The following is a 24,972-nucleotide window of genomic DNA, read 5'->3' on the forward strand; positions in this document are numbered from 1 at the left end:
AAGGCCATTCCCTCCCCTTTCCAGCACCTCAGCCCCCACCCGGACCGGGCCCAGCCCTGGCCCCTTCCTGACCGCCTCGTCTGGTTCCAGCCCCACGCAGCCCCTCCAGACCCAGCCCTGCCCTCACCAGCCCCCACTTTGGTGCAGCCCTGACCGTGTCTCCCCAGGGCCAGCCTGGTGTCCCGCCAGCAGCCTCTCACCGTCAAACAGGGTGAAAAAAGCCTCTCTCTCGTGCTTGAGGTCCAGGCGGTAGGTCTCTGGGAAAAACTCCTCCATTCTCAGGACCCTGCAGGGCAGGGAGGCGGGAGGATGAGCTGCTGTCCCTTCGCCCCAGGATGGTGGGCGGTCTGAGGCCCAGTCTGTGGCCCGGCGGGAGGGAGCGAAGGCACTGGCACCTGGCGTCCGTGGCCGTTCTCCTTGTGGGGACTTTGCGTTTCCTGCCCCTTTGCAGGCCCCCCCACGGGCTTTGCTGCTGGCCGCGTCCTTCCGGCTGCCGACCCCCACCTGGGACCCTCCCGCTGGCTGCTTTTTCCCTCATGGTTGCCCTCCCGGCTGGCACCATCTCAGCCATTTATGAGACACCAGCTCGTGGCAGCGTCCTCACGGCTGGGATGGGGGAGCCCCAGCCCCGCCCAGCTCTGCATTCACCGGACGGCCAGCGTGGGTCTCTGCCCGGCCGGGCTGAGCCTCTGACTCTAGCTCGTGGTTTTCCGTTGTGTGGGACCCCCTCCCCGCTTTCTCCTTTTCAGACTACACCAGGTTTAGGTCTGAACTTCGGTCTGAAGGGCCCCTCCCAGCTGGGCTAAGTGAGTCTACCTCTGTGGCCTGAGGTGTCCTGGGCTTGTCCACGGGAGGTCCTCCAGGGTGGGTGCTGTTGCGTCCTTTCCCAGCCTGCAGCCCAGGGGACAGAGGGCCTGGGCCGAGGGGCCAGCTCATGGTGCTTGGAGTGGGTGGGGACTGGGGGATGGGGCACGGGTGGTGAGTGGGTGGACACGTGACGGTTTTTTTTTTTTTTTTTTTATTGAGACGGAGTCTGCCTCTGTCGCCCAGGCTGGCGTGCAGTGGCCGGATCTCAGGTTCACACCAGTCTCCTGCCTCAGCCTCCCGAGTAGCTGGGACTACAGGCGCCCGCCACCACACCCGGCTAATTTTTTTGTATTTTTAGTAGAGACAGGGTTTCACCATGTTGGCCAGGATGGTCTCGATATCCTGACCTCATGATCCACCTGCCTCGGCCTCCCACAGTGCTGGGATTACAGGCGTGAGCCACCACGCCCGGCTGGACATGTGAGTTTTGATGGAAGAAGGCGACTGGGTGGACCGCGGTGCCTAGGGGAAACAGCTGTGTTGCTCTAGGCTGGAAGTGGACGCTGGATGGGGTGTAAGGCTGGCGTCATGGGTAACTGGGGGCGGGGGGTGCAGATGGAGGCAGCTGTGGTTGGCTGGGCAGGTGCTTGGTGCAAAAATGTCTGGGCCAATGAAGTGGGGAGGGATGGGTGGGTCCATAGAAGGGCAGTGGGTGGGGCTGGGAGCAGGAGGACGAAGTCGCTGGGATGGATGGCCCAGACTTGGGTGAGCGATGGACGGCCTCACTCAGGGCACCCACGGGTGACGGTGGCACGGTGTGGGATTTTGGATGGACGAGTGTTTGGGGTGAAGGCACATGACAGGTGGGTTGTAGCTGGGTGGGTCTGTGAGATGGACGGGTGGGTGGTGTCAGGCCCAGTGGGCTGGGGACGTGTGGGATCTTCCCTGTTTAGCCGAGGGGAAGAGGCTGGGTTTATGGGATGGGCGTTTGGCCCTCTAAATGACAGGTGGAAGGTGGATTCAGGGTGCTGACGGGTGGGGGCTAGGGCCAGCCTGGGAACCCAGGTAGGCAGGGGCAGGGGCAGGGGCAAGGGCGGGTGCAGGGGTGGGTGCAGGGGCAGGGTCAGGGACAGGGATGGGGCAGGGGTGGGGGCGGGGCAGGGGCAAGGGCAGGGATGGGGCAGGGATGGGGCAGGGTCAGGGTCAGGGACAGGGATGGGGCAGGGGTGGGGGCGGGGCAGGGACAGGGGCAGGGGCGGGGGCGGGCGCGGGGACAGGTCAGGGGCAGGGACAGGGCAGGGGCAGGGACGGGCAGGGGCAGGGGCGGGGGTAGGGGCAAGGGCAGGTGCAGAAGCAAGGGCAGGGACGGGCAGGGGCGGAGGCAGGACCAGGGGCAGGTGCACGGGTGGGGGCAGGGGCAGGGCAAGGACGGGGCAGGGGCAGGGGCAGGGGCAGGGACGGGGCAGGCGCAGGGGCAGGGGCAGACTCACCTGGCCTGGGTCCCCCCCGGCGCCTTGCTGGCCTTGCTCATGGCCCATGCCCGCCCCCGAAGGGTGCTGAGCAGCCCGATCTTGGTGGTGAGGAGCTTGTTGTTGGGAAGCTGGTACAGCAGCTGCTCTCCTGGAGGTCAGAGGCCAGGGCACGTGTGGAGGGCGTGCAGGACCTCGGTCCCCACTCCTCCAGTCTGCCCTGTGCTCCGGCCCAGGAGGCCCCTGCAGGCTGCCCCCCGTGGCGCCGGCTCCCGCTACCTTCCCGGAAGCTGCCGTAGCTGTCTCGGCTCTTCACCTCACACCACTTCAGCACATAGTCCTCCCGGCGGCTGTCCTGGATGCGCCGCCAGCCCTTGCTTTTGCAGTAGGAGCTGATGCTGCAGGGGGGCCGGGGTGGGGGTGACCTGGGGGCCCGGGTGAGGCCGGCGGGCGGCCAGCGGAGGCCGGGCTGTGCCCTGGGAGCAGGCGGTGGGCATGCAGCGGGACAGGACCGCCCAGGGCCCCTACTCACATCGCAGCCCCATTGTTGCCTCCGATGTAGAAGAAAGGTCCCGGCCTCGTGCTGTGGGGCGATGGCTTCCCGTCCCCCAGCAGGAGCCCCTCCAGGAGGGCAGCTGGGGGCCCAGTGGCATCAGTGTCATCCGAGTCTGCAGGCGGGTGGCTGGTCAGGAGCCCAGGGGGTCCGGGCGTGGTGGAGACTCTTCCTGCCCCCTCCAGGTCCAGCCCGCCGTGCCCACCTGTGTCGTGGTCTGGCTGGCTTGGCTGACACGGGAGTCCCTCCTCCTGGCTGCTCCCCATTGGCCTCTCATGGGCTGGGCCTGTGAACGGGGTGGGGTCCCACCCGGGTGGCTACGGGAGCTGTCCACTCAGCCCAGACATGGCTCAGTCAGTTCGCTCCCAGCCCATTTCTCCAAGACCCTGGACAACCCCCCTGGCCCATTTGGGGCTCAAGTTCAGCCCGAGCTCCGACCCAACCAGGCGGCCTGGGGACTGCTTACACCTGGGGAGGGGCTGCGACCACCCTCCAGGGCCAGCCTTCCTGCCAGGGTGGGGAGCTCGGAGCAGGGGGCAGGGAGGTCGACCCCCACCCTCCTCACCAACAGGGCAGTGGCCTGGTGCAGGACAGGGGCTAGGCTGTGAGGCCAGTGCTGGGTGCAGACGTGACACAGGGATGGTCCCAGGAGGGCAGGGGTCACAATGTCCATGATGATGTCACGGGTGACCCAAGGGGCCATTGTCAGGCAGGGGAGATGAGGGGCTGCCCTTCTGGGAACAGGCAATGCTGCCCAGCGGCTGCCCATGGGGGTGGTGCCAGCCAGGCAGAACCCTGGGCCGCGGAGCGCGCACCTCCCCTCTGTGCCTGTAGAGCCTGGCGCCCACAGCTGGGCCTTTTCTCGGAGCAGCAGGGCGTGGCCGTGTGTGGGTCCTGCCCCTGCCCCATGAGACCGACTGACTTCCTTGGGGATGGAAGTCCGTCCCAGGGAGGCCTTGGCTTTGGAGAGGAAGGAGGCCACTGAGGGCTGCTCTATTCACCTGGGACTCGAGCCCGAGGCCGCCGCTGGATCTTTGGTCTCTTGCCCCTCTTGGAGCCGGCTTGGGTCCGAGTGGGCGGTCCCCGGCGATGGACGAACCGGGTGCAGCTGTGGGCCATTGGCCGGGGGGCGCCAGGCCGAGGGCCCTGCAGGGAAGATGCTGCTTTGACCCTCCTGTGGGAACTTCGGGCAGCCCGAGGCCCCAGCACTTGGATGGGGCAAGCAGTCAGGCCCACCCTGCCCAGGAAAGGGCGCCTCCCAGGGCCGTGGACTTGAGCCTCTGTAGGTGGCTGGCTCCTGCCTCCGTGGCAGCCGTGGGGCTTGGCGCCGTGGGGGGCCGAGGCTGTCTCTGCACCCTGTCTCTGCCGGGCGAGTCCTCCCCTGCCGGAGCTGCTCCTCGGGCGTGGGCGAGCTCGGCCTGGGTGCCAGCTGGAAAGAAGGACAGCGTCAGGCCTGCCGGGTGAGGCACCTGCCTGAAGAGTGGAGGGTGGGGGGACTCCCTGGCCCGAGCAGGGGTCTCCTCTGTCTCCGCTGCTGATCCCAGAGGCCAGTTGTGGGCTGTGTGCAGCCACCTGGTACCTGCCATCCGGGTTCCTCTGCGGCCGCCCCCGGGCGCCAGGCCCGACCCCCAGGACACTGTCCCCAGCACTTTCCTGTGTTGTGACTCAAGAACATCTCAGGAATTTTCAGCCAGTTCCTTGACAGATCCTGCTACCGCCGTCTCCAGCAAACAAAGCCATCTTGGGGCTGCTTGGGAGCTGAGGCCTTTTTTTTTGTTTGAGGCGGAGTCTCGCTCTGTCTCCCAGGCTGGAGTGCAATGGCGCAATCTCGGCTCACTGCAACCTCTTCCTCCCGGGTTCAAGCGATTCTCCTGCCTCAGCCTCCCGGGTTGCTGGGACTACAGGCGCCGCCACCACGCCCGGCTAATTTTTTGTATTTTTAGTAGAGACAGGTTTCTCCATGTTGGTCAGGCTGGTCTCAAACTTCTGACCTCAGATGATCCACCCACCTCGGCCTCCAAAAGTGCTGGGACTACAGGTGTGAGCCACCGCGTGTGGCTTAGGTGAGGACTTTCAAGGGTTTGAAGGAACTCGCCCAGGAGACAGGGGAGCACACGGCAGTGGAGGCTCTGAGGCTAGAGAAGGCTGGAGCAGGCCTGAGGCTCCAGGCTGGGGGCAGAGCTCTCCAAAGGCAGCCCCTGCGGCTGACCTGACCTGCAGAGATGGCGGCATCGCTTTCGGCTGCACGAGGGCTTTGTGTCTGCCCCTCCCTGCCCCACCTGAGTGACAGGAGGGAAGGAGACAACGAGGAAGCCCACGGGCAGGGGAAGGCGGGTAAACCGAGGCAGCCGTTCGCACGATGACCCAGCTGGGTGGGGCCACTGGGGCCCGTCCTGGGGGAGGAGCAGAACACAGGCTGGGCCCCGCACCTGTGGCCGGGAGAGCCTCACGCCCTCTTCCTAGGGTGGGCTGGGCACGAATGGAAGAAGTTGGGAGCCCTGAGAACCCTCCCCACTCAGAACAGGAGGACTTTTGGAGGAGGCTGGACCCTGCGCTGACATGGAACAGGCACGTGCGTACGATACTCTGCCTTCAATGGAGACCTCAGCTCCTTCTCATGGGTTCTCAGCACCCAGGAGTCCTGCTGGGGAAGGGGATCCTCTAAAGTTCTGACTCACAACCAAAGGGGCTGCCCAGTCCCGACAGCATCATCAGAGGGACTCCCAGGTGTGAACGAGAATGACAGGTCTACACACGCACACACACACACACAGACATGTCTACACACACGTCTACACAGACACACCTACACACAGACACAGGTGTACACACACAGACACGTCTACACACACCTACACACACACACACGTCTACACACACATGCACAGACACATCTACACACACGCACAGACACAGACACGTCTACGCAGACACACACACACCTACACACAGACACACAGACATGTCTACACACACAGACATGCACAGACACAGACACACCTACACACAGACACAGACATGTCTACACACACGCACAGATGCACACACACCTACACACACATGCACACAGACCCATCTACACACGTGCACAAGCACATCTACACACAGACACATGTCTACACACACATGCACACACAGACACATCTACACACACGCACAGACACAGACACGTCTACGCAGACACACACACCTACACACAGACACACAGACATGTCTACACACACAGACATGCACAGACACAGACACACCTACACACAGACACAGACATGTCTACACACACGCACAGATGCACACACACCTACACACACATGCACACAGACCCATCTACACACGTGCACAAGCACACCTACACACAGACACACGTCTACACACACATGCACACACACAGACACGTCTACACACACATGCACACACAGGCACCCACACACACACGCTGACACACACACAGACACACAGATGCGCAGACACACACAGACACGCACAGACACGCAGACACACACAGAGGAAGAGGAAAGGGGAGAAACGGAAACAAGCCCACCTGGAGAAGGCTGGGGTGGTGGAGACAGGACCCCTCAGAGAGCCGCATGCTTTTAAAGCAAAGGCATAGAGAATACAAAAGAGCTGATGGGAATTAAAAATGCAACACCAGGGTTGGGCTTTAAGTCAAGGAAATTGCCCAGAAGCGAACACTGGGGTTGGGGCTGTGGGTGTGAAGCCGAGGTGCTGCACAGCAGGGCCACCGTGGAGCCCCAGGCGAGAGGGGAGGCCCCAGGAGACACAGGCCCAGAGCCGGAGGAAAGAGGCAGTGGTCCTGGCCAGCCCTGGCTGCCCACCAAGGCCACTAGCAGCCCTCCAGCCTTCCTGGGGACACACAGGGCTGGAACCAGCCCAGGAGGCTCCCAGCGGGGAATTCCAGGAATTCCATACCTGGCCTACCACGTGTGGAGGTGGGAAAAGGTGGGGAGACGTCCCTCCGGGAAGCCTCGAAGACTCACAGGAGTGAGGTGTCTGGGAGAAGATGCAGCAGCTGGGAGCTTGCAGCTGACCTGTGTGCCCCAGCCTCCCCTCCCCTCGCAGCGGCCTCCCCTCTCCACACAGCGGCCTCCCCTCTCCGCGCAGCGGCCTCCCCTCTCCGCGCAGCGGCCTCCCCTCCCCGCCTGCACAGCGGCCTCCCCTCCCCGCCTGCACAGCGGCCTCCCCTCCCTGCCCGCTCAGCGGCCTCCCCTCCCTGCGCAGCGGCCTCTCCTCCCCGCCCTCTCCGCCCCCTCCGCCCGCGCAGTGGCCTCCCCTCTCCGCGCAGTGGCCTCCCCTCTCCGCGCAGTGGCCTCCCCTCTCCGCCCGCACAGCGGCTGGGAGCAGCAGCCTCGCAGGGTTGCTGTGAAGGTGGAGTTTCCACAAGTAACGTGAGGACAGCACCCGTCACACACCGCGTGGTCCACAGGGCTGTGGCGATGATTGTGGGGTGAGGGGAGGCAGAGCTCAGGGGCAGCTCAGGATAGGCGGGGACACAAGCACGTGTGAAAAGCAAGGCGATCGCCAACTCTGAGGAAAACAAAGGGCACCACCCGGGGAGGCCGGGCAGCTCTGCCCCGAACATCATTCGTGGCGGGATGATACGGACAGGGCAGCATGTGGAGGACAAGCCCCTTTCACTGTCCGTGGGGAATTTCTGCCCTGGAAACTCCGGAAGCAGCAGTGTCAGGTGCTGTTTGGAAACGGCCAGGCGGTTGGAAAGCGGAAGCACAGCACCCAGCGCCCCCCCAGGAAACTGCCTCCGTGTCTGAGCAGCAGCTGGAAGAGGCAGCCAGGTGCTGATTTCATTGTAAATCATTGTAAATGAGGCCTCGTTTGGGCTTTTCTAATTTTGTGTACTTATTATGTTCACGAGTAGCTAAATAAGTTGTGAGCTGTTATTTTTTCTCATTGAAATTAAAGGTCTTTTTTTTTTTTTTTGAACAGAGTCTCGGTCTGTCACCCAGACAGACACCTACACAGAGACACACCTACAGACACAACACAGACACACAGACATGTCTACACACACACACACACACAGACACACAGACACACACACACACAGACACAGACACACACACACAGAGACACACAGACACACAGACATGTCTACACACACACACACACACACGCAGACACACACACACAGACACGCAGACACACACAGACGCTGACACACACAGTCGCACAGACATGCAGACACACAGACACGCAGACACACACAGAGGAAGAGGAAAGGGGAGAAACGGAAACAAGCCCACCTGGAGAAGGCTGGGGTGGTGGAGACAGGACCCCTCAGAGGGCCGCATGCTTTTAAAGCAAAGGCATAGAGAATACAAAAGAGCCGATGGGAATTAAAAATGCAACACCAGGGTTGGGATTTAAGTCAAGGAAATTAAGTCAAGGAGTGCAGTGACGTGATCTCAGCTCACTGTAACCTCCACCTCCCAGGTTCAAACGATTCTCTTGTCTCAGCCTCCCGAGTATCTGGGACTACAGGCGCCCACCACCACGCCCGGCTAATTTTTTTTATTTTTAGTAGAGACAGGATTTCTCCATGTTGGCCAGGCTGGTCTCAAACTCCTAACCTCGTGATCCGCCCACCTCGGCCTCCCAAAGTGCTGGGATTTCAGGTGTGAGCCGACACCCCGGCCTGAAATTAAAGGTTTCTTAAGCGGCTGCCCACTGTGTGTGGTGAACCCGGGGCCAGAACGCAGGTGGGACGCAGCCTCCCGAGCGTCAGAAGCCGCTGGCTCCACACGCCTGTCCGTCTAGTAAACGCGTTTTGGAGTCTCTGATGGACGTGACTCTGAATCCGGAAAGAAAGTGTCTCACTCCGAGATGCTGACCGACGCGTCCTGTATGGCGGTGGGACTCGGGAAGCCGGCGGCGCCCAGGGTGCAGGATGGTCGTGACGCCCCTCGATGGGGACACGGTGTAAAGGCGGCGTGGAAACTCAGCTCACGACCTTACGATAAATTGTAAAATAAGGTTTTTACCTGGTGAGATGAAAAGACCGGCAGGAGACTGCAGCCCGGTAGGATGAACAGAGGAGACTTTTAAACCTGAAGAAATCGTCCAAAAAGCGACCACACGTTGGTGTCCTGCTTCGAGCTCCCCCCAAGAATCTAAGCTTGGCCACCTGGGGCCCTAGGAAGGTACTGACATTGTTCGAAGAACCGGTGCCTCCCGGCCAGAGCCGCTGTCTGGGGATGCACGCCCTGTGGTCTCAAGCAGTCGTCTGTCCAGGACTTGCTCTGGGGAAGCAGACCTGGTCCCAGGCCACAGAGCTCGTCCCAGGGCTGCCCTGCCCTCCCACCCAGCCCAGTACACACACGGTTCCCTGGCCTGGCCTGGGCCCGAGCCTCTCGCATGGTGGCGCTGGGTTTGGGACCCGAGTGTGGCCTCCGCAGAGCAGGCTCAGCCTGGCCCCACCCTACCCGATCCCTGTCCGGTCCCCTCCCCAGCCTCCTCTCCTGGGCAGCCTCCCGAGGGGACCCGCAGGCAGGGCATAGGAGGGCGGGGCCAAGCCCACTGGACCCCGGCAGATGGCCACGGGCGCCCTTACCTGCCCAGCCCACAATGTCCTGGGAGCCTGGGCCAGGAAGCAACAGTGGTGACCTGGCAACCATCTCCTGGCAACCACCGTGGCAACTGTCTCCTGGCAACCACCACGAAGCCGGAGCCCAGAGGTGAGCAAGGGTTTGCGAGGACGGGGAGGGGCTGCTGAGGGGCGGGGCCAGCCTGGGAAGCAGGGCTGAGGGCTGAGGCTGGAGAAGGGGTCTCATGGGCAGTCACTGCTGGGCCTGAGCCCCTCCACCCGGCCCTCCCAGATGGTCCCTGAGCCGTCTCTCAGGCCCCACCCATGCTCCGAACTCCAGGACCCGGCCCGGGCCAGGCTCCCGTGCACCCTGGCCATGTTTGCCGAATACCCAGCGGCCGATGCCTGAGCATTCTCTGCTTCAGCCGGTCAGGTCCCTGTTCTCTCTCCCAGTCCAGGACGAGGTGCTGCCGTGCCCTCCTCTGCAAACAGGAACCGGGGGCTCAGAGAAGTCAGTGCCCCACAGAGGGGAACTCACATCTGTCCGTCCAAACTGCACCGTTCTGTAAGCCCTCGCCGTGTCACAGACCTCGGCGAAAGTGAAGCGTTCAGTGGGAGTTTGGGCCGTGAGGGACAGCCCACCCGACCTGACGTGATCACACTCTGCTGGGAAAAACTCCAAGAACATCACGATTACCTTCTGCGGGAACAAGGGCCATCATGAAGCCCTACGGCCCAGGCCCCTCCCACCCATACCTACGGGCACCCCAGCCCGTAGGCAGCGGTGGGCTCTGGCATCAAGCTGGTCCCCGCCTGGCAGGTGTTTGCAGTGTACCTGTGTTGCTGTAAAGCTGCCCTTTATCTGTGTGTGTCTTTGTTTAACCCTCACCTTCTCTGTTTTTTTTTTTTTTTTTGAGACGGAGTCTTGCTCTGTTGCCCGGGCTGGAGTGCAGTGGCCGGATCTCTCAGCTCATTGCCACCTCCGCCTCCCAGGATCAAGTGATTCTCCTGCCTCAGACTCCCGAGTAGCTGGGACTACAGGCGCCCGCCACCTCGCCCGGCTAGTTTTTTGTATTTTTTAGTAGACACGGGGTTTCACAGTGTTAGCCAGGATGGTCTTGATCTCCTGACCTCGTGATCTGCCCGCCTTGGCCTCCCAAAGTGCTGGGATTACAGGCTTGAGCCACCGCGCCCGGCCTGTTTTTTTTAATATACAGAGTCTCGCTCTGTTCCCCAGGCCGGAGTGCAATGGCACAGTCTCAGCTCACTGCCACCTCCGCCTCCCAGGATCAAGTGATTCTCCTGCCTCAGCCTCCCGAGTAGCTGAGATTACAGACACTCGCCACAGTGCCCGGCTAATTTTTTTTTTTTTTGAGACGGAATCTCGCTCTGTTATCCAGGCTGGTACAGTGGCATGATCTCGGTTCACTGCAAGCTCCGCCTCCTGGGTTCACACCATTCTCTTGCCTCAGCCTCTCGAGTAGCTGGGACAATAGGCACCCACTGCCACACTCGGCTAATTTTTGTATTTTTATTAGAGACGGGGTTTCTCCATGTTGGTCAGGCTGGTCTTGAACCCCTGACCTCAGGTGATCCGCCCGCCTCCGCCTCCCAAAGTGCTGGGATTACAGGCGTGAACCGCTGCAGCCCGCCTGCCCTCACCGTCTCTTTAAAACACCAAATGATATCAGGTCTGGGAGTCCTGGGCTCCTGGCAAGACCCCTGACATGGTCTGATCCCCTCTGCCTCAAACGCTGAGCCTCCAGCCACGTGTCCCCCGCCCATCCGTGTCCTTCAGAGCTCTGCCTGTCAGAAGGGCCTCTGCTTCGGGTCCCCTTGCAGGGGGCTGGGGGTGCCCCCAACAGACAACCACATCCTAGCCCTGAAACCTCGAATGTGATCTTACTGAGAAGAAGGGGCTTTGCAGGGGGTTACGTCAGGATCTCTGGTGTGATAGCCCAGGGTTCCCTGGGCAGGCTCTGAATCAATGGCCACTGCCTGCCTGAGACGGAGGCGGAGAGAGGAGATGCAGACGTGGGGGAGACGCCGTGGGACCGGGGGGCAGAGATGGGCGACACGGCCACAGCCACCAACGCCTGAGCCGGCAGGGGCTGGGGAGGCAGACGGGGTCCTCCCCTGGATCCCCAGAGGGGTACAGCCCTGCCTGCCCCGTGGCTTTGGAGTTCTGGCCTCCAGAGGCGGGCATGAGCGTCTGTTGTGCCTGCCTGCGTGGGTTTTTCAGCAGCTGGGAGGAGAAGGCACCTTGCGAGAGCGTGATGCCTGCTCCGGAATCACCTCCCCGACGCACACCGGGGCTGCAGCCTGGGGGTCTCCCTGGAGCCTGAGCTGTGGGGGAAGAAGGGGCCCCACCTGTCCCTGGGGAGCCCCTGGAAGGAAGAGGGAGCTCTCGGAGGTGGGGCCGGGGGGTGCATCTCCCACCTGTCTTCCTGGTTCTGTCCAGCTGGGAACCGTGTCCTCGCCCCTCCCCACACTCCCACCTTGTGCCTGGTGCTCAAGCTTTGGGATGGTCCCTCCAGACCCTGGTGCAGAGCAGACCCAGGAGGCCCCTCTGCCCTCTGGGAGCCTCAGGTCAGGCGGCAGGTGGGGCTGGGGCAGGTCCTGGACTGAGTGGCTGGACCTTCAGGGAGTGAGGGCCGCCTGAGGGGGTGACAGGGCCCTTCAGTGGCTCCTGTGGCTCTCCAGGCTGGGAGCAGCAGATCCGGGTTCGGAAGCTCTGGCTCTGGGAAGGGGCCTACGTGTGTCCCTCCTTCCTGAGGCCAGGGCAGGTGACCCGACGGGAGCTGATGGGGGATGGAAAGGACTCTCCAGAGCTGACCCTTCTGGGAACAGAGCACGGCAGGGCCCCGGCCCCTGGGCTGGGAGGGGAGCTGCGTGTTCGTCTTCGTGGCGCAGCAGCCTTTGGAGGACGTGACCTGGACAAACACCTCGGGGGTTGGGTTTCCACGTGTGCAGGGGAAAGAGGGGGTGCAGCGGGCAGGTCCCCCAACCCCTGCAGCCTCCCCTCCCTGGGGCCCCGCCCAGGCCCGAGGACTCCCCACTGCCGACGAGCCCTCAGAAGCCCCCAGGCTCCCCAGCCAGGCACTACCTCGTCCCTCACAGCTTCCCTGAATTCAAACTTGAAAACTCTACCTCTTACTCCCCAGATCTGGGTGGTGCGGCAGCCACGGATACCTGTAACCCCAGCAAGGTTCCTGCGCAGGGCGGGTGGGCAGTGGGGTCTCGGGCCGTGGGTCCAGGTGGGTGCGGCCCCCAGGGCCAGGCAGAGTGGGGGAGGCCCGGCACCTCCCGAGCAGTGGGTGGGGTCTCCAGGCAGGCCAGGCCCTGCCACTGGAAGGGAGGTGGCCCCTTTACCACCAACCTGTGGCTGTCACTGGGGCAGGTGTGGCTGGACCAGGAAGCCCTCCTCACTGGTCCCTGGCTGCCTCCATCCTGTCCCCAGGCCCCGCTCCTGCTGTGACGTTCACGTGACTCTGGGTCACCTGCTCAGAGAGGCCCCCTAGGGCCACCGGCTGCCCCCTTGGTAGCTTCCTTCAGCACAGGCTGAGGTGTCTCCACTCAGGGGCTCCCCCTTCCCCCAGAACCTCAACCTGAGCTGGCCACAGAAGAGTCAGGGAAGATTCCTGAGCAAAAGAAGGAGGGAGGGAGGGAGGGAGGGAGGAGAAGAGGAAGGAGGAAGGAGGGGGAGGGAGGAGGGGGAAGGAGGGAGGGAGAAGAAGGAGGAGGAGGGGGAGGGAAAGAGGAGGGACGGAGGGAGGGAGGGAGGGAGGAGGAGAGGAAGGAGGAAGGAGGGGGAGGGAGGAAGGAGGAAGGAGGGGGAGGGAGGAGGGGGAAGGAGGGAGAGAGAAGAAGGAGGAGGGGGAGGGAAAGAGGAGGGAAGGAAGGGAGGGAGCCTCTCCTAGGAACCTCAAGGGCCTCTGGGGACAGGTGCAGTGTCTGGGGCTCTGTCCTCAGCTGGGCCCTTTGCATGGCTGGGGTCCGTGCTCGTGTGGTTAAAATAAGGAGCTGGTCCAAGCATAGGTGCGTGAACTGCAGGCTTTATTACTATACAAAGACTTTTTTCTGTTTTGTTCCCAGTGCTTACGGGGGGGGGGAGAGGAGGAGGAGGAAGCGCGCAGGGAGGATCTGGGTACACCCCGCAAGCCCCAGCAGGGTCCTTCCTGTCACACCCCGTGCAACACAGCAGGCTCTGTGGAGAGTGAGCCCCACTGCAGTGTGGGGTGCGTCTTCATCCGAGGGGTGCTTGGAGGGACTGGCCAGACGGGCACAGCGGCGAGGAGGTGCTGGGATGCGGAAGGTCCCCGAGCTCCGGGCGGTGCTGGACGAGCTCAGGCTCACAGGTGTGGCCCTGCCTGGCCCGAGCTCTCAAGGTGCATCCAAAGCTTGTGTTCCATGCACCTTGTAGTCCAGGGCTCACCTGTGGGGTCTGGTGAGGCGGAGGCCACATTCTGGGGGTGGCACTCCAAGTTCTTCCGCACACACATTGCTCAGGCGGCAGCAGCCTGTGGGGTGGTTTCGGCTGGCCCTGCGGGGACTGCCCCATCTCCCCAGAGAGGAAAGGGGCTCTGGTGATGGCCCCAGCGTAGGGGGCTCAACCTACAGAGCCCCACTTGGGGACAGCTCCAGATGACACCTCGTGAGTCGCCTGGAGTGGAGGGGCCCCCGGTGCAGGGCTGCGGGGCCCCAAGCACCTGCCTTCCCTATCCCATGGCCTTGCAGCTGGGCACTGGCCCCGCCTGCCTCAGCCCCAGAGATGGTCCCTGGAGGGAGAGTGTGGTCTGCACCCCACGGCTGGTCCTTGGCTGGCCCCTGGAGGACGAGGCTCAGGGCTGGCCCCTGCAGGACGAGGCTCAGGGCTGGCCCCTGGAGGACGAGGCTCAGGGCTGGCCCCAGGAACCTCCCAGAGGTCTCTGGGTCCTGCTGCCTGGCTGCTGGGAGGCTGTGATGTTGTCCCTGCCGGGCATATGTGCTCCCTGCCCTGGGCTCAGGCACTTTGGGGGACGCAGCTGCTTCTGTCTCGGCCTCCCCAGGTGGGGAGGGGGCTGAGGGCTGTGGGGTGGGGCCAGGCCCATACCATGGGGCCCACAGCATCTGCCCAGGGACTACAGCTTGAGGTCCCCGGGAGGCTGGGTGGGCGCAGGCCATGGCGGCGGGGGGGGGTGCACAGGAGCCCCAGACCCTGGCGACTTCACACTGATGAGCTGCGGGTGGGCACAGGCCATAGTGAAGGGGGTACGAGAGCCCTAGATGAGGCGGCTTCACACTGATGAGCTGCAGGGCAGGCAGCTCTCTCCTCTAACGGTGATCAGGCCGCGGATGGACGGTTTTACCAGACAGTATTAGACAGAGAGCCAGGTCTAACCGTGTCTGGTAAGACGCTCATCGGCCGGCGGTGGTGTGCGTGGCCTCCGGGTCCTGGGCTGGTGTCTGCAGGGCCTGTGAAGGGAAGGCCCTGGGGGTGGCTCCCCCCACCTCCTGCAGCTGCCCTGATCCCTCCTGGGTCTGCAGAACGAGGCCCTGACGTGCCTCCCTGGCAGCCTCCATCCCAGCACCTGGTCCTAGCCCAGCCCGGCTGTGTGGGGGTACCCGGGAGCCATCTGGTCACCTGGCCCTGCTCTTGGCAAAGGCTCCCTGCAGCCGCTTGCTGGCTCCCTGACGCTGGGTCAGGTTAATGAGTAACAGCGAAGGGCAGCCTCTCCCCAGTGGCCACCCCCTCCCCAGGCTGGGGCTTTGCGTGGGGGTGCAGTCCCAGGCTCCCCGGTTGCAGACCAAAAGGATTAAACAACGGGTAATCCTGGTCTGGTGGGTTTTGGACAAAATTTCCGTTCTTGTTGACTGGGGGAAGGAATGAGACCCCTTGCCCCTCACCAGCACAGCACGGGGTGTCCCCGCTCCCCTGCGTGGTGGGGCTCAGGAATCTGAATCCACCTTGTCCTTTCCGCGCCCCCAGCAGACCCTCCGTGGAGCCTGGACCGCCTGAGGGAGGCCACTGTTCCTCTTCCCTCTCCAGCCCTGGCATCCTGGCCTTATGGCCTTTCCTGGAGCCAGGTCACCCCAAAACCCAGCCTGGGAGGTTGCGGGGGTGAGGCAGAGGGGCTCCGGGAGGGGGAACAGGAAGCCCTCCAGGCGACCTGTGGAGGCACTGAGGGGTCCTCAAGGTGTCAGACCCAGCCTGGGTGTGAGTGACCTGGGGGCACCCCCGGCAGAGGCCAGCCCTTCCCCTGGGGGCTGGGCTTTGGAGCTGACACAGGCCCTCTGCCGCCCCGCTCAGCCCTCCACCCTCACCCATCTGCTGGCCCCGCTTGGCCCCCGGCCCCAGCCCATCTCTGGAGTAGGAGCTCCGGACGTGCCTCGGTGGGGTCTCCGGCGAGCGGTGGGTCACCTTTGAACATCGTTACCAGACAGTGTTAGAGTCAAGCTGGGAAATCCAGCACTGTCCGGTAAGATGCTCACAGGGGCCCGGGAGGGACATGGGATCCCTCAAGGCAGGCAGGGGCTGCTGTGGAAGTCCAGGGAAGACCTGGAGAGGTGAGCAGCCAGGAGTGGCGCCGGGACCGGACAGGGCTGGCAGAAAGGGGCTTGGCGGCCCTAAGATTGCAGACAGGGCCACCCTCCCTGCTTCCTCCAGGGCAAGGGGACCCTGAGGCCACAGACCTGGGGCCATGGGGGGGCTGGTCTGCTCTGTGGCTGGCCCACCCTGTCCGGCGGGAGGCAAGATGGCTGCAGCCAGGCTGGGTGGGCTCCCAAGCTGGGTGGGGCGGCTTCCTCTGGGTTCCACGTGGCTCCCGGCTGGGCCTTGCCCTCCTGAGCCCTTTGTTGGGTCCTGCTCAGCCCGCACCTGCTGGGTGTGGCAGCAGCACCTGCCCGGGCGCTGTGGGCAGGGCCCGGACATCTGAGCGTCCTAATCCCCAGATCACCGTGTAGCACCCTGGGTGCAGCTGCAGGGAGCATTGCATTCCGGGGTCTCTGAGAGGCTGGTTGGGGGGGCCCCAGCCCCTTTCCCAAGGTCACAACCTCCCATCACTCTCCCCAGAGCCTTCTGGCCCGGATGGGGTGGGGTCGGGTGAGCAGGCTGTGGGAGGGGGAGCGTGGGGCTCGGTGGGAGGCCCTGGGCCGGGATGGGGTTGGCCGGTCGCTGCGTGCAGGGCCCCGCCGTCATCATTACCAGGCAGTATTAGAGACCTGACTCCATCCAATGCTGCCCAGTAAGATGGCCACGGCTGCCCGAGCTGGGTCTGGGGCCGCCCGGCTGGGGGTTGCATGGGGCTCGCTGGGGGCCTCAGAGTTGGGGGGCCTCGTCCTCCTGGGGCACTGAGGGCAGCATTGCCAGAGGGAAGGGGCTGAGGTGAGCCCCACCCGCCAGCCCTGCCGAGTCCAGCAGCCACTGGCTTTGGGGCCTGGGGTAGGCACCTGGGGGACCGAAGTGTCCTGGCCAGGGGGTCAAGGACCGGGTCAGAGTGGGGCCGACGTAGACCCTCTGCCCGCCCCGCTCGGCCTCCGCCCCCACCCATCTGCGGGGGACCTTCCCTCGGGGTGGTCCAATCGGAAGGCCTGGACAGCAGCCGCAGCCCCCAGGGCCCCGCGTGCTGCCCATCTGAGGTCGGGGACAAGGGCCTCTGTCTCCAGGATGGCATTCCGGGAGCCACTTCCCTGCCCAGCTCCTCCTCTCCTCAAAGACCCGGTGTCTGCCAGGCTCTCAGACAGAACGGTCCCTCCCACCTGGAAACCCCTCTCCCATGCTGCCCTGCTCACTGCACAGCATCTGCGGGTGGGGGTGGGACGGGAGTGTGGGCGGGGGTGGGGGTGGGACGGGAGTGCGGGCGGGGTGGGGGTGCAGGTGGGAGTGGGTGGGGTGGGGATGGGGTGCGGGTGGAGGCGGGGGTGGAGGTGGGGGTGCAGGGGTGGAGGTGTGGGGGCAGGGGCGGGGTGGGGGCGGGGCAGGCTCCTGGCTATGCCCAGCCGTCCCTGCGGTTTCTGTGTCTGCTGGTCTGGGGTCTGACCCGGGCACAGAGGGAGACCGGCCACAAACAGACACCGGCAGCCGAGCCTCAGACGCTGTGGGGGCCGGGCCGCCTCTGCAGGGGCAGGAGGAAGTAGACGGCCCTGTGGCCCCTCCTTGCTCAGGGCCTGAGGCAGGTTCAGCTCCCAGGCCAGACCAAGGCTCCCTGCCCACTGGACACACCATCCTTCCTGTCCTCCTTCCCGCCCCTTCTCTGCCCCCACTCGGGTGCTGACCGGGCCCAGAGAGCTGGCCAGAGCCACTCTTCAAGATTTCTGGCACCTTCCACCCACAGAGGCTGTGGGGGACACAGGCCCTGTCTGCCCGACCACAACAAACGTTGCTTCTGCCCACCCCCGCCTGCTGCCAGGTCCACCCGGTTCCAGTCTCCTCCTCCAAAGGCCGCGTCTCCGAGGACCTGACCCAGCTTCCCTCACACCTGGACCCTCTCCAGAGACCCCACACCAGGCCTCCAGCCTGTCAGGCTCCAGGCACCGGGCTTCCCCTTTCCATCACCTCACAGGCCTTCACCACCGCTCCCATAAAATCCCACCAAATCAGTGCTTCAGGCCGGGCGTGGTGGCTCAAGCCTGTAATCCCAGCACTTTGGGAGGCCGAGACGGGCGGATCACGAGGTCAGGAGATCGAGACCATCCTGGCTAACACGGTGAAACCCCGTCTCTACTAAAAATACAAAAAACTACCCGGGCGAGGTGGCGGGCGCCTGTAGTCCCAGCTACACGGGAGGCTGAGGCAGGAGAATGGCGGGAACCCGGGGGGCGGAGCTTGCAGTGAGCTGAGATCCGGCCACTGCACTCCAGCCTGGGCGGCAGAGTGAGACTCCCTCTCAAAAAAAAAAAAAAAGAAAAATCAGTGCTTCAGGGACACAATTTCACCTGTTTTCTGAGCTGAGGGAGACGAAGATTTCCAGTTCAGAGTCGAATTTCAGCTCCATTCCTTGCTGCCAGGCTGCGTGGGGGGCCGCAGGTACCCGGCACTCGTCCCTTGCAGCTGGGGCCAAACACTGCCCCCACCCGGGGGATGGCCTCCCACTGCCAGGTTCAGGGCCCCGGGCCAGTGTCCCCAGGCTCTTGGCTACCCAGGGCCAGCCTTCTCAGTGGCCCCACAGGGCCAGAGCTGGCCTGGCCGCCCAGGCTTGTCAGCCACTGCATTCTCACCTGGGAGACTGAGGGGCACACGGCAGAGGCTCGTACCCAGGGGCAGACTTGTGTGGCAGGCGGGTGGGAGACGCCTCCTTCCTAAGTTCCAGGGCAGGATTCCCAGGCGCCTCCTGAGCCCAGAAGCTGTAAAGCCAGCGAGCAGCTAGCAGGAGAGGCCGGACCTGGCTCCCGGGCTGGGCGGGGAGATGGTCACCCGGGCCGGCAGGCTCAACTGGGGGACTCAGGACTTTGCAGGGCCCTGTGCCTGGCACAGGGGTGAGGGGCAAGGAGTGCAGCGGGCAGGCGGCCGAGTCTTACCGTGGCCACAGGTCAAGAAATGAAAAGTGAAAACGGACGGTCCCTGTTTTCCGAGAGCCCCACGCGGTGCTTTCTTGTCAACCGTCGCCGGGAAGTGGAGCCAGCGACGTGCCAGTTGAGGTGTTGGGTTAATCATCACCGCGGGGCCAGACTCAGCTTGGGAAAATCGAGGAGTGAGTCAGGAGGCCCAGAGCCGCCCCACCAAGGGGTTCTCTGCGGAACACATGCCCCGGGCAGGCGCCCCTCGGCTCCCCTGGCTGCCCTGCCCGCCTGCCTGGCCGGGTCCCACCTGCACAGACCGGGGTGGGGTGGGAGCGCCCGGCGAGGAATGTGATCCCAGCGTGAAAAACTAACTTGTTGGTTAACCTGCCCGACGGGCTTAATCAATGGTGAGGTCTCGGAGAACAAAGCCTGAAATCCAACCCGCCCCAACCGCGGAGCCGAGCCGGGAGCCAGAGGCTGCTGGGGGTGGGGTGCGGAGCTCAGCCTGGCCAGCACTCAGCTTCTTCCCTCCGCGTTGCTGGCGCTACACGTCTGCGAGGCAAAGCCGCCATTTCACCCACACGGCGGGCATGGATTTGCAGCCCTCTCAGGCTGGCTGTGAGCACGGCCCCCGCGTCCGGGCCATGTCCACCAGCCCCACAGAGAACAAACCAGGCTCCACAACCTCGGCCCGTCTCATCTTTCCCTAAATACGGTAAAAAATGTTCTGACAAACTCATTTCGCAAATAAATATTTGCAAATCACCAAAATGTCTGAAAATGAACCGCAGACTGCATCCGTGTTTTCACAAACGCAAACCTTAATTTTGCCAGATTCAACGTGCTGCCAACCGCGCTTTTGAGCGTTTCATCTGGGTTACTAGAAAAACAGAACAAAACCACCTCTTTCCCCAGACACTCAGCCTAAACGAGGCCTGAGACGCTCCCAGGGGGTTAATTAAAGCAACAGCTTTTCACGCCCTGAGAATTTTGTTCATCAAGGACAATGAACCTTCCCTCCCACCACCAGGATCAATCAGTTCCCAAACTTTAAGAAAACCAACGATCCGGCCGCTAAACGCGTTCAAGTGCCCCTGCGGCAAGTTCAAGGCTGGGCCCCGGTGGGTCAGACCTTGCTCCTGGCTACAGCCACCGTACTGTGCCGTTTCGCATTTAAGTAAAAACCTGTACAAGAGACGTTGTCCCCGCCCCAGTCACAGTGCGGGGCCTGGGAACCTTCTTCGGGCTGAGCCCCACCTGTACCAGACCAGCCATGGCCCCAGGCGCCAACCTCACTGTCCCCGGGCTCGGCAGGCCTCTGAGCAGAGGGTGCGGAGACCGAGCCCTTCCCAACGCAGACTCCAGAGCCCAAGGGAGACGCCGGTATCCTCAAACCGGGCCAAGCCCTTCTCCGCACCCACCTCTGAGGCGACGGCCTCCCCTCTCCGCACAAAGTGCCTCACGACGGCAGTGGTTGCTTCTGGAGAGAACTTTCTAGAAGGTCTGCTATCAGGTAGGTGGCAAGAGCATGACCCCTCTCGGAGGCTGCCCTCTGCCCAGGCCCTGCCCCGGCACTGATGGCCTGAGGGCACCCCATGCCTGGAGCCCACACACTGTGCCCGTGCCTGGAAGATGCAGCCTGTGGGCCCAAGATGGCTCCGCACCCGAAACCCAGCCGCGTCCGCGCCGGGGCCCACCTTTCCCTGGGAGGGAAGGACCCGCTCCGGCCTGTGTCTGCAGTGACTGGAGCTCCCCTGGATGCTGGCCGGGCTGGCGACGGCCCATCTGTCACCTGCGCCCCTGCCCCGCGTCGGCCACGGAGGGGCTGGCGAGGCCTCCCCTGCAGGAAGTGGCCTCCCCCACCAACCCCGCGCCTCGGCCTCCCCGCTGCCCGCCCTCACCTGCCCCCCCACTCTTACCTGCCCCGACAGGTTCCACCGCTGCTCCCGCCCCAACCCTGCAGCCAGCGCCTCCCGTGTGCCAGGCCCGGGTGGGTGTGAACCGGCTTCGGAAGGAATGGGGGGGACCCAAGCCCCTGTCCGTCCGGGTCCACAGAGCTGGGCACTTGGCCTCAGCCAGGGTCAGGCCTCAGGGCGTCTGTCGGCACGGGGCGTCCATTGGCGCGGGGAGACCTGCCCGCTGCCCTGCAAAGGTGAGCTTCCTGCTTCTGCTCAGGCGAAGCCCTGGCACAGGAAGAGTCAGTTCAGACCTGCACAGCTGGATAACTCGCCCGTCTCTGGGAGAGTTTCGAGGGCGACGGGACAATGGGAGGTGGTGGCGAGGTGGGGGCCTCGGGAGGGAAGAGCCGGCTCGGCCGGGCTCGCCTTACAAGGAGCGCTGCTCCCCGCCCCACACAGGTGCGAGCTCCCGCTGGCCAATCTCTGCTCCTGGCCCCCGACAGGTGTGTCCCCTGGGCTCCCATAGGCCGGGCGGGAGGCGGGCTGGTGACGCTGACGCAGGCCCAGGCCCCGCACACGCGTCCTGCCCCCACCTTGCCGCCCACTGAGGTTGAACAAAAGTCAGGATGGGAAGGCTTCTGTGGGGCCTGCGTGGAGCGTGGGCGACAGGGCAGGGACAGGGGAGGCCGCGGGCAACTCTCACCCCTCCACCCCGCCTCCCCGCCCCCAGCTCCGCAGGGCTCCTTCCCAGGCTGCCTTAGAAGCGGGTGGGGTGGCCCCAGGGTGGGTCCAACCTGCCTGCCACCTCCCTGCAGTGCTGGTGCCCTGTCCCATGGGGCCAAGGCCTCTCGTGGACAGAGGGCAGGGGCCGGACCTGCCGGTCTTAGCTCCAGGCCCCCAGCCAGCCCCTAATTTTGGAGCAATGAAGGGACCCCTGCAGGCCTATGTGGGTCTCAAGATCCGTCTCCTCGCCAGGGCCTCGCAGGAGCTATGTGCTCCCAGTCCCACCCCAATGGGCAGGAGGCTCCGAGACCCCACAGACCCACAGCTGGGTGAATGAGGGAGGGGTGTGGGTGCCTTCCTGAGCCTTCAGGGAGAGCTGAAGCCCCAGTAGCCCCCGGAACACCCCTCTTTGGGCTCTGGAGGTCACTTTGGAGCCCCTGGACTGGGGTACAAGTTTTCTTCTGGGAGCTTGGAAGGCCTGGGGGACCAGGAGTCTGGGGGTGGGGAGGGCAGGGCCCCCGCCCTGTCCGGGAAGCGACCCTCCCATGGCAACGTGTTTGCTTCTCGTGGTTCCCAGTGGAAGGGCCCATAGTGAAATCACAAACAGTCCGTAATTAGCCCGACCGGCAGAGAGGTCCCGGCGGACACCACGATTTTCCATAACAAGCTCTGGGAGCTCCGCTGGGAGCCTCGTCACCGAGGGCCTGTGCCGGGCGCTCCTGGCACTGTTCTCACTCTGCCCCAGGGGTTGGGGCTTGGGGAAGCTCAGGCGACTGCCCTGTGCCTGGTCTTTAGAAACGGGCGGGGCCGGGGGCTGGGACGGCCGGAGGCTCACTGGCGCTGGCCTCTGGCCCTGGCGTGGGGTCTGAGCCACTTCCTGGCAGGGCTTTTGGAAGCGGGCCCCGGGGGCACCGGTGACCTCTGACCCACTGCCCTCGCCCCAACAGGCCCTTCCTCGGACAGTCAGGGCCGGGCCCACTCTGATGCCCACTCAGGTGTCTGTGTGGGACAGGTGGGGGTGGGGTCAGCACACACCCGGCCGGGGGGCTCTTGTCTTCTGGGGAGAACGAGGCACTGCCCACACCTCCAAATCCAGAGTCTGCGGTTGGCGTCCAAGTGGGAGAAGCCCGGACCCCCGTCTCGTGCTCACACCCCAGCTGCCCACACGCCGCCTCACTCACTGGTCCCAGACGTGGCCCTTGGCCCCCCGCGCGGCGGGACCTGCCTGGGAGCTGGTCGAGTGTCGGGACAGGTGTGGTCAGATTTCATGGAGCGACGGGGCGGCTGGTGAGCCACTGGAAGCCGTGGGGACCAGGCAGAGTCGAGTTGCGCTGGGGCTGTGTCCACAGGCTGCATGGTTCCCACGGCTGTGGCTGTCCGGGAATGGGCAAGAGGTGGGCAGAAGAGTGACAGCCCCTTGGACGGGACGGGACGTCTGGGCAAAGGCTCCGGGGAGGGAGGGCCGAGGGCAGAGCTTCGGGAGAGGCTGCTCTTTTCTCCAAGGGCCACAGAGAATCGTGGAGGGAAGGGCCGCTTCGGACGTGGACATGGGTCCCTAGGTGCTGGCCGAGGCTCTGAGCAGCAGGGAGAGGCGGGGGGCAGGAGGGGCCGAGGGCCGGGTCTGGGGGCTTCGGTGGTCTTGGAATTGGCTGGTGGGGGGTGGTGAAGGTGGGGCTCTTCCCGGCTGTGGAGGGAAACCTGCTGCCTGGGGAGTCCTGGTGGGAGCTTGGGGCCTCTGACGTGGGGTGCCTCAGCGAGAAGAAAGGGGACCGCTGGCCTTAGACCCCAGAAGCCCCCCTCATGAGTCCATGGGCTGCAGCCCTGAGCCTCCCAGGATGGGCCTGGCTCCGTGGGCTGCTCCGACCGGCCAGAGCCTGTGCAGCCACTCCTGAGGGTGGCCCTGGGAGGGCCAGGACGCAGGCACACAGCCCCACCCCCACCCTTGTCTCAATTAGGGGCAGGGGTGTCGCTGGGACCCACGGGCATCCTCAGGTGAGTCTGGCAGGACTAGGGCCCGGTTGGATGGAGCAGGCGGCCCGGGAGGCCCCTCTGGTCCACGCTGCCTCATGCACACGTCCTCCGTTCTGTCCAGGCCCCAGGAGCAGTTCTTCCTGGACCCCCTCTTGGTTTGCAGGAGCCTGGGGGCAGCTCTGACTGAGACAGGGAGAGAGAGAACACAGGTGAGGTCCCGCCAGGGAACACCTCGCAGAGCCGTGTGTCCCTGTACCGTCTCCCTCCCTCGGACACAGGCCAAGGCCCCACGGAGGACAGACAGTGGCCCCCGCGTGCCCTCTGACCTGATCAGGCCCAGTGTGAGCAGGAAGCAAACTCCACTGACCTCCACTGAGCAGAGAGCCTGGCGCCTCCTTCCTTCCCCTCCCTCCTCCCTGCTCATCTCCCCTGTCCCCGTGCTCTGATCAGGACTCTGCCTTCTCCATCAGTTCCAAAGCTCCACGCGCAGACGAAACACCTGGCGCAACGTCTGCCCTCTGACCTCAACGGTAAAACACCATCCAGGCACGGTGGCTCACGCCTGTAATCCCAGCACTTTGGGAGGCTGAGGCGGGCGGATCACTTGAGCCCAGGAGTTTGAGACCAGCCTGGGCAACATGGTGAGATCCCATCTCTGCAAAAAATTTAAAACTTAACCGGCTGTGGTGGTGCACACTTGTGGGCCTGGGAAGTGGAGGCTGCAGTGAACCTTGATCGCACCACCGCACTCCAGCCTGGGCCACAGAGTCAGACCCTGTCTCAAAAAAGAAAACACAAAGATAAAAGGCCCCAGAGTTTTCTGCAGATTAATAAACTGTCTCTACCTGGAACGTGAAACAGTGAACGAGTGACTCACCGGCCCTGGGAGGAGGAAGGCCCCAGCCCCGTCCACAGCTCCTCCCACTTGGGCAGCTGTGTCCTGGCCCAGGTGCAGCCGAGCTGTGCCCTGCACAGCACAGGGCCCTCCACCCTCGCTGCTGTGGACGTGGAGAGCAGCGGGGCGCTGGGCGTGCCCCCGTAGCCCCGTAATAAAATCCACTGTGGCCGCTCCCCTGGCTTTGAGGAGGAATATTTGCGTCTGGCTGAACACCTGCTTCCTGGTCTCATGGTGACACTCAGGCCCCACACCATCCTGCCTAATTCCCTAGTAGAGGGAAAATGACCGGTGTCTGGCTGTGGAACTGGAGCTGCCGCTGCTTCTCGTGTGGAGCCGCTCGGAGAAGCGGGAGCTTGGCAGCACGGGCCAGACTTGCTCACACTTCCTCACCTGCTTTTTCTTTCAGACAGAGTCTGGCTCTGTCGCCCAGGCTGGAGTGCAGTGGTGCAATCTTGGCTCACTGCAGCCACCACCTCCCAGGTTCAAGCAATTCTCCTGCCTCAGCCATCCGAGTAGCTGGGACTACAGGTGTGCACCACCATGCCCGGCTAATTTTTCTATTTTTAGTAGAGACAGGAGTTTTACCGTGTTGGCCAGGCTAGTATCGAACTCCTGACCTC

General features: G+C 63.8%; 2 protein-coding genes across 8 annotated transcripts in view; one reads left to right on the forward strand and one right to left on the reverse strand.

The window, feature by feature from the left end:
* TTLL10 (tubulin tyrosine ligase like 10) overlaps positions 1-21,164 on the reverse strand; it is a 34,901-nt gene extending 13,737 nt beyond the window's left edge. For 3 of the 7 annotated variants that reach the window (XR_012427730.1, XM_045382323.2, XM_045382305.2), the window contains exons 1-8: positions 9,011-9,433; positions 8,844-8,909; positions 3,831-4,258; positions 2,809-3,115; positions 2,556-2,674; positions 2,298-2,427; positions 817-891; positions 201-286 (exon numbers count right to left, since the gene is read on the reverse strand). Coding sequence is in view for 6 of the 7 variants with exons in the window: in XM_045382323.2 (XP_045238258.2) it covers positions 201-286; positions 817-891; positions 2,298-2,427; positions 2,556-2,674; positions 2,809-3,115; positions 3,831-4,258; positions 8,844-8,909; positions 9,011-9,012 (1,213 nt within the window). In the remaining variant the exon portion in view is untranslated. Of the gene's footprint in view, positions 1-200; positions 287-816; positions 892-2,106; positions 2,428-2,555; positions 2,675-2,808; positions 3,116-3,830; positions 4,259-8,843; positions 8,910-9,010; positions 9,434-20,781 lie in introns of those variants that run through there. The other 4 variants (XM_045382311.2, XM_005545127.4, XM_045382334.2 and 1 more) reach the window with 4 other exon arrangements.
* On the forward strand, positions 15,849-24,303 carry LOC141410158 (uncharacterized). Its single transcript, XM_074038761.1, has 4 exons — positions 15,849-15,931; positions 20,077-20,375; positions 20,794-21,014; positions 21,220-24,303. The coding sequence occupies exons 1-4, from the start codon at positions 15,849-15,851 to the stop codon at positions 21,670-21,672; spliced, it is 1,056 nt and encodes a 351-aa protein (XP_073894862.1). The 3' UTR covers positions 21,673-24,303.
* The last annotated feature ends 669 nt before the right edge of the window (positions 24,304-24,972 follow it).

Source organism: Macaca fascicularis, chromosome 1 (genome assembly GCF_037993035.2).
Source record: "Macaca fascicularis isolate 582-1 chromosome 1, T2T-MFA8v1.1".
Classification (NCBI taxonomy): Eukaryota; Metazoa; Chordata; class Mammalia; order Primates; family Cercopithecidae; genus Macaca; species Macaca fascicularis.

Coding starts and splice junctions, on each gene's coding strand:
- LOC141410158 (XM_074038761.1), top strand. CDS start 15,849: ATGCTCACAGGGGCCCGGGAGGGACATGGGATCCCTCAAGGCAGGCAG. Junction 20,376..20,793: donor TCTAGAAGGTCTGCTATCAG/GTAGGTGGCAAG, acceptor CTGCCCCGACAG/GTTCCACCGCTGCTCCCGCC. Junction 21,015..21,219: donor CTGCCCGCTGCCCTGCAAAG/GTGAGCTTCCTG, acceptor CGCCCCACACAG/GTGCGAGCTCCCGCTGGCCA.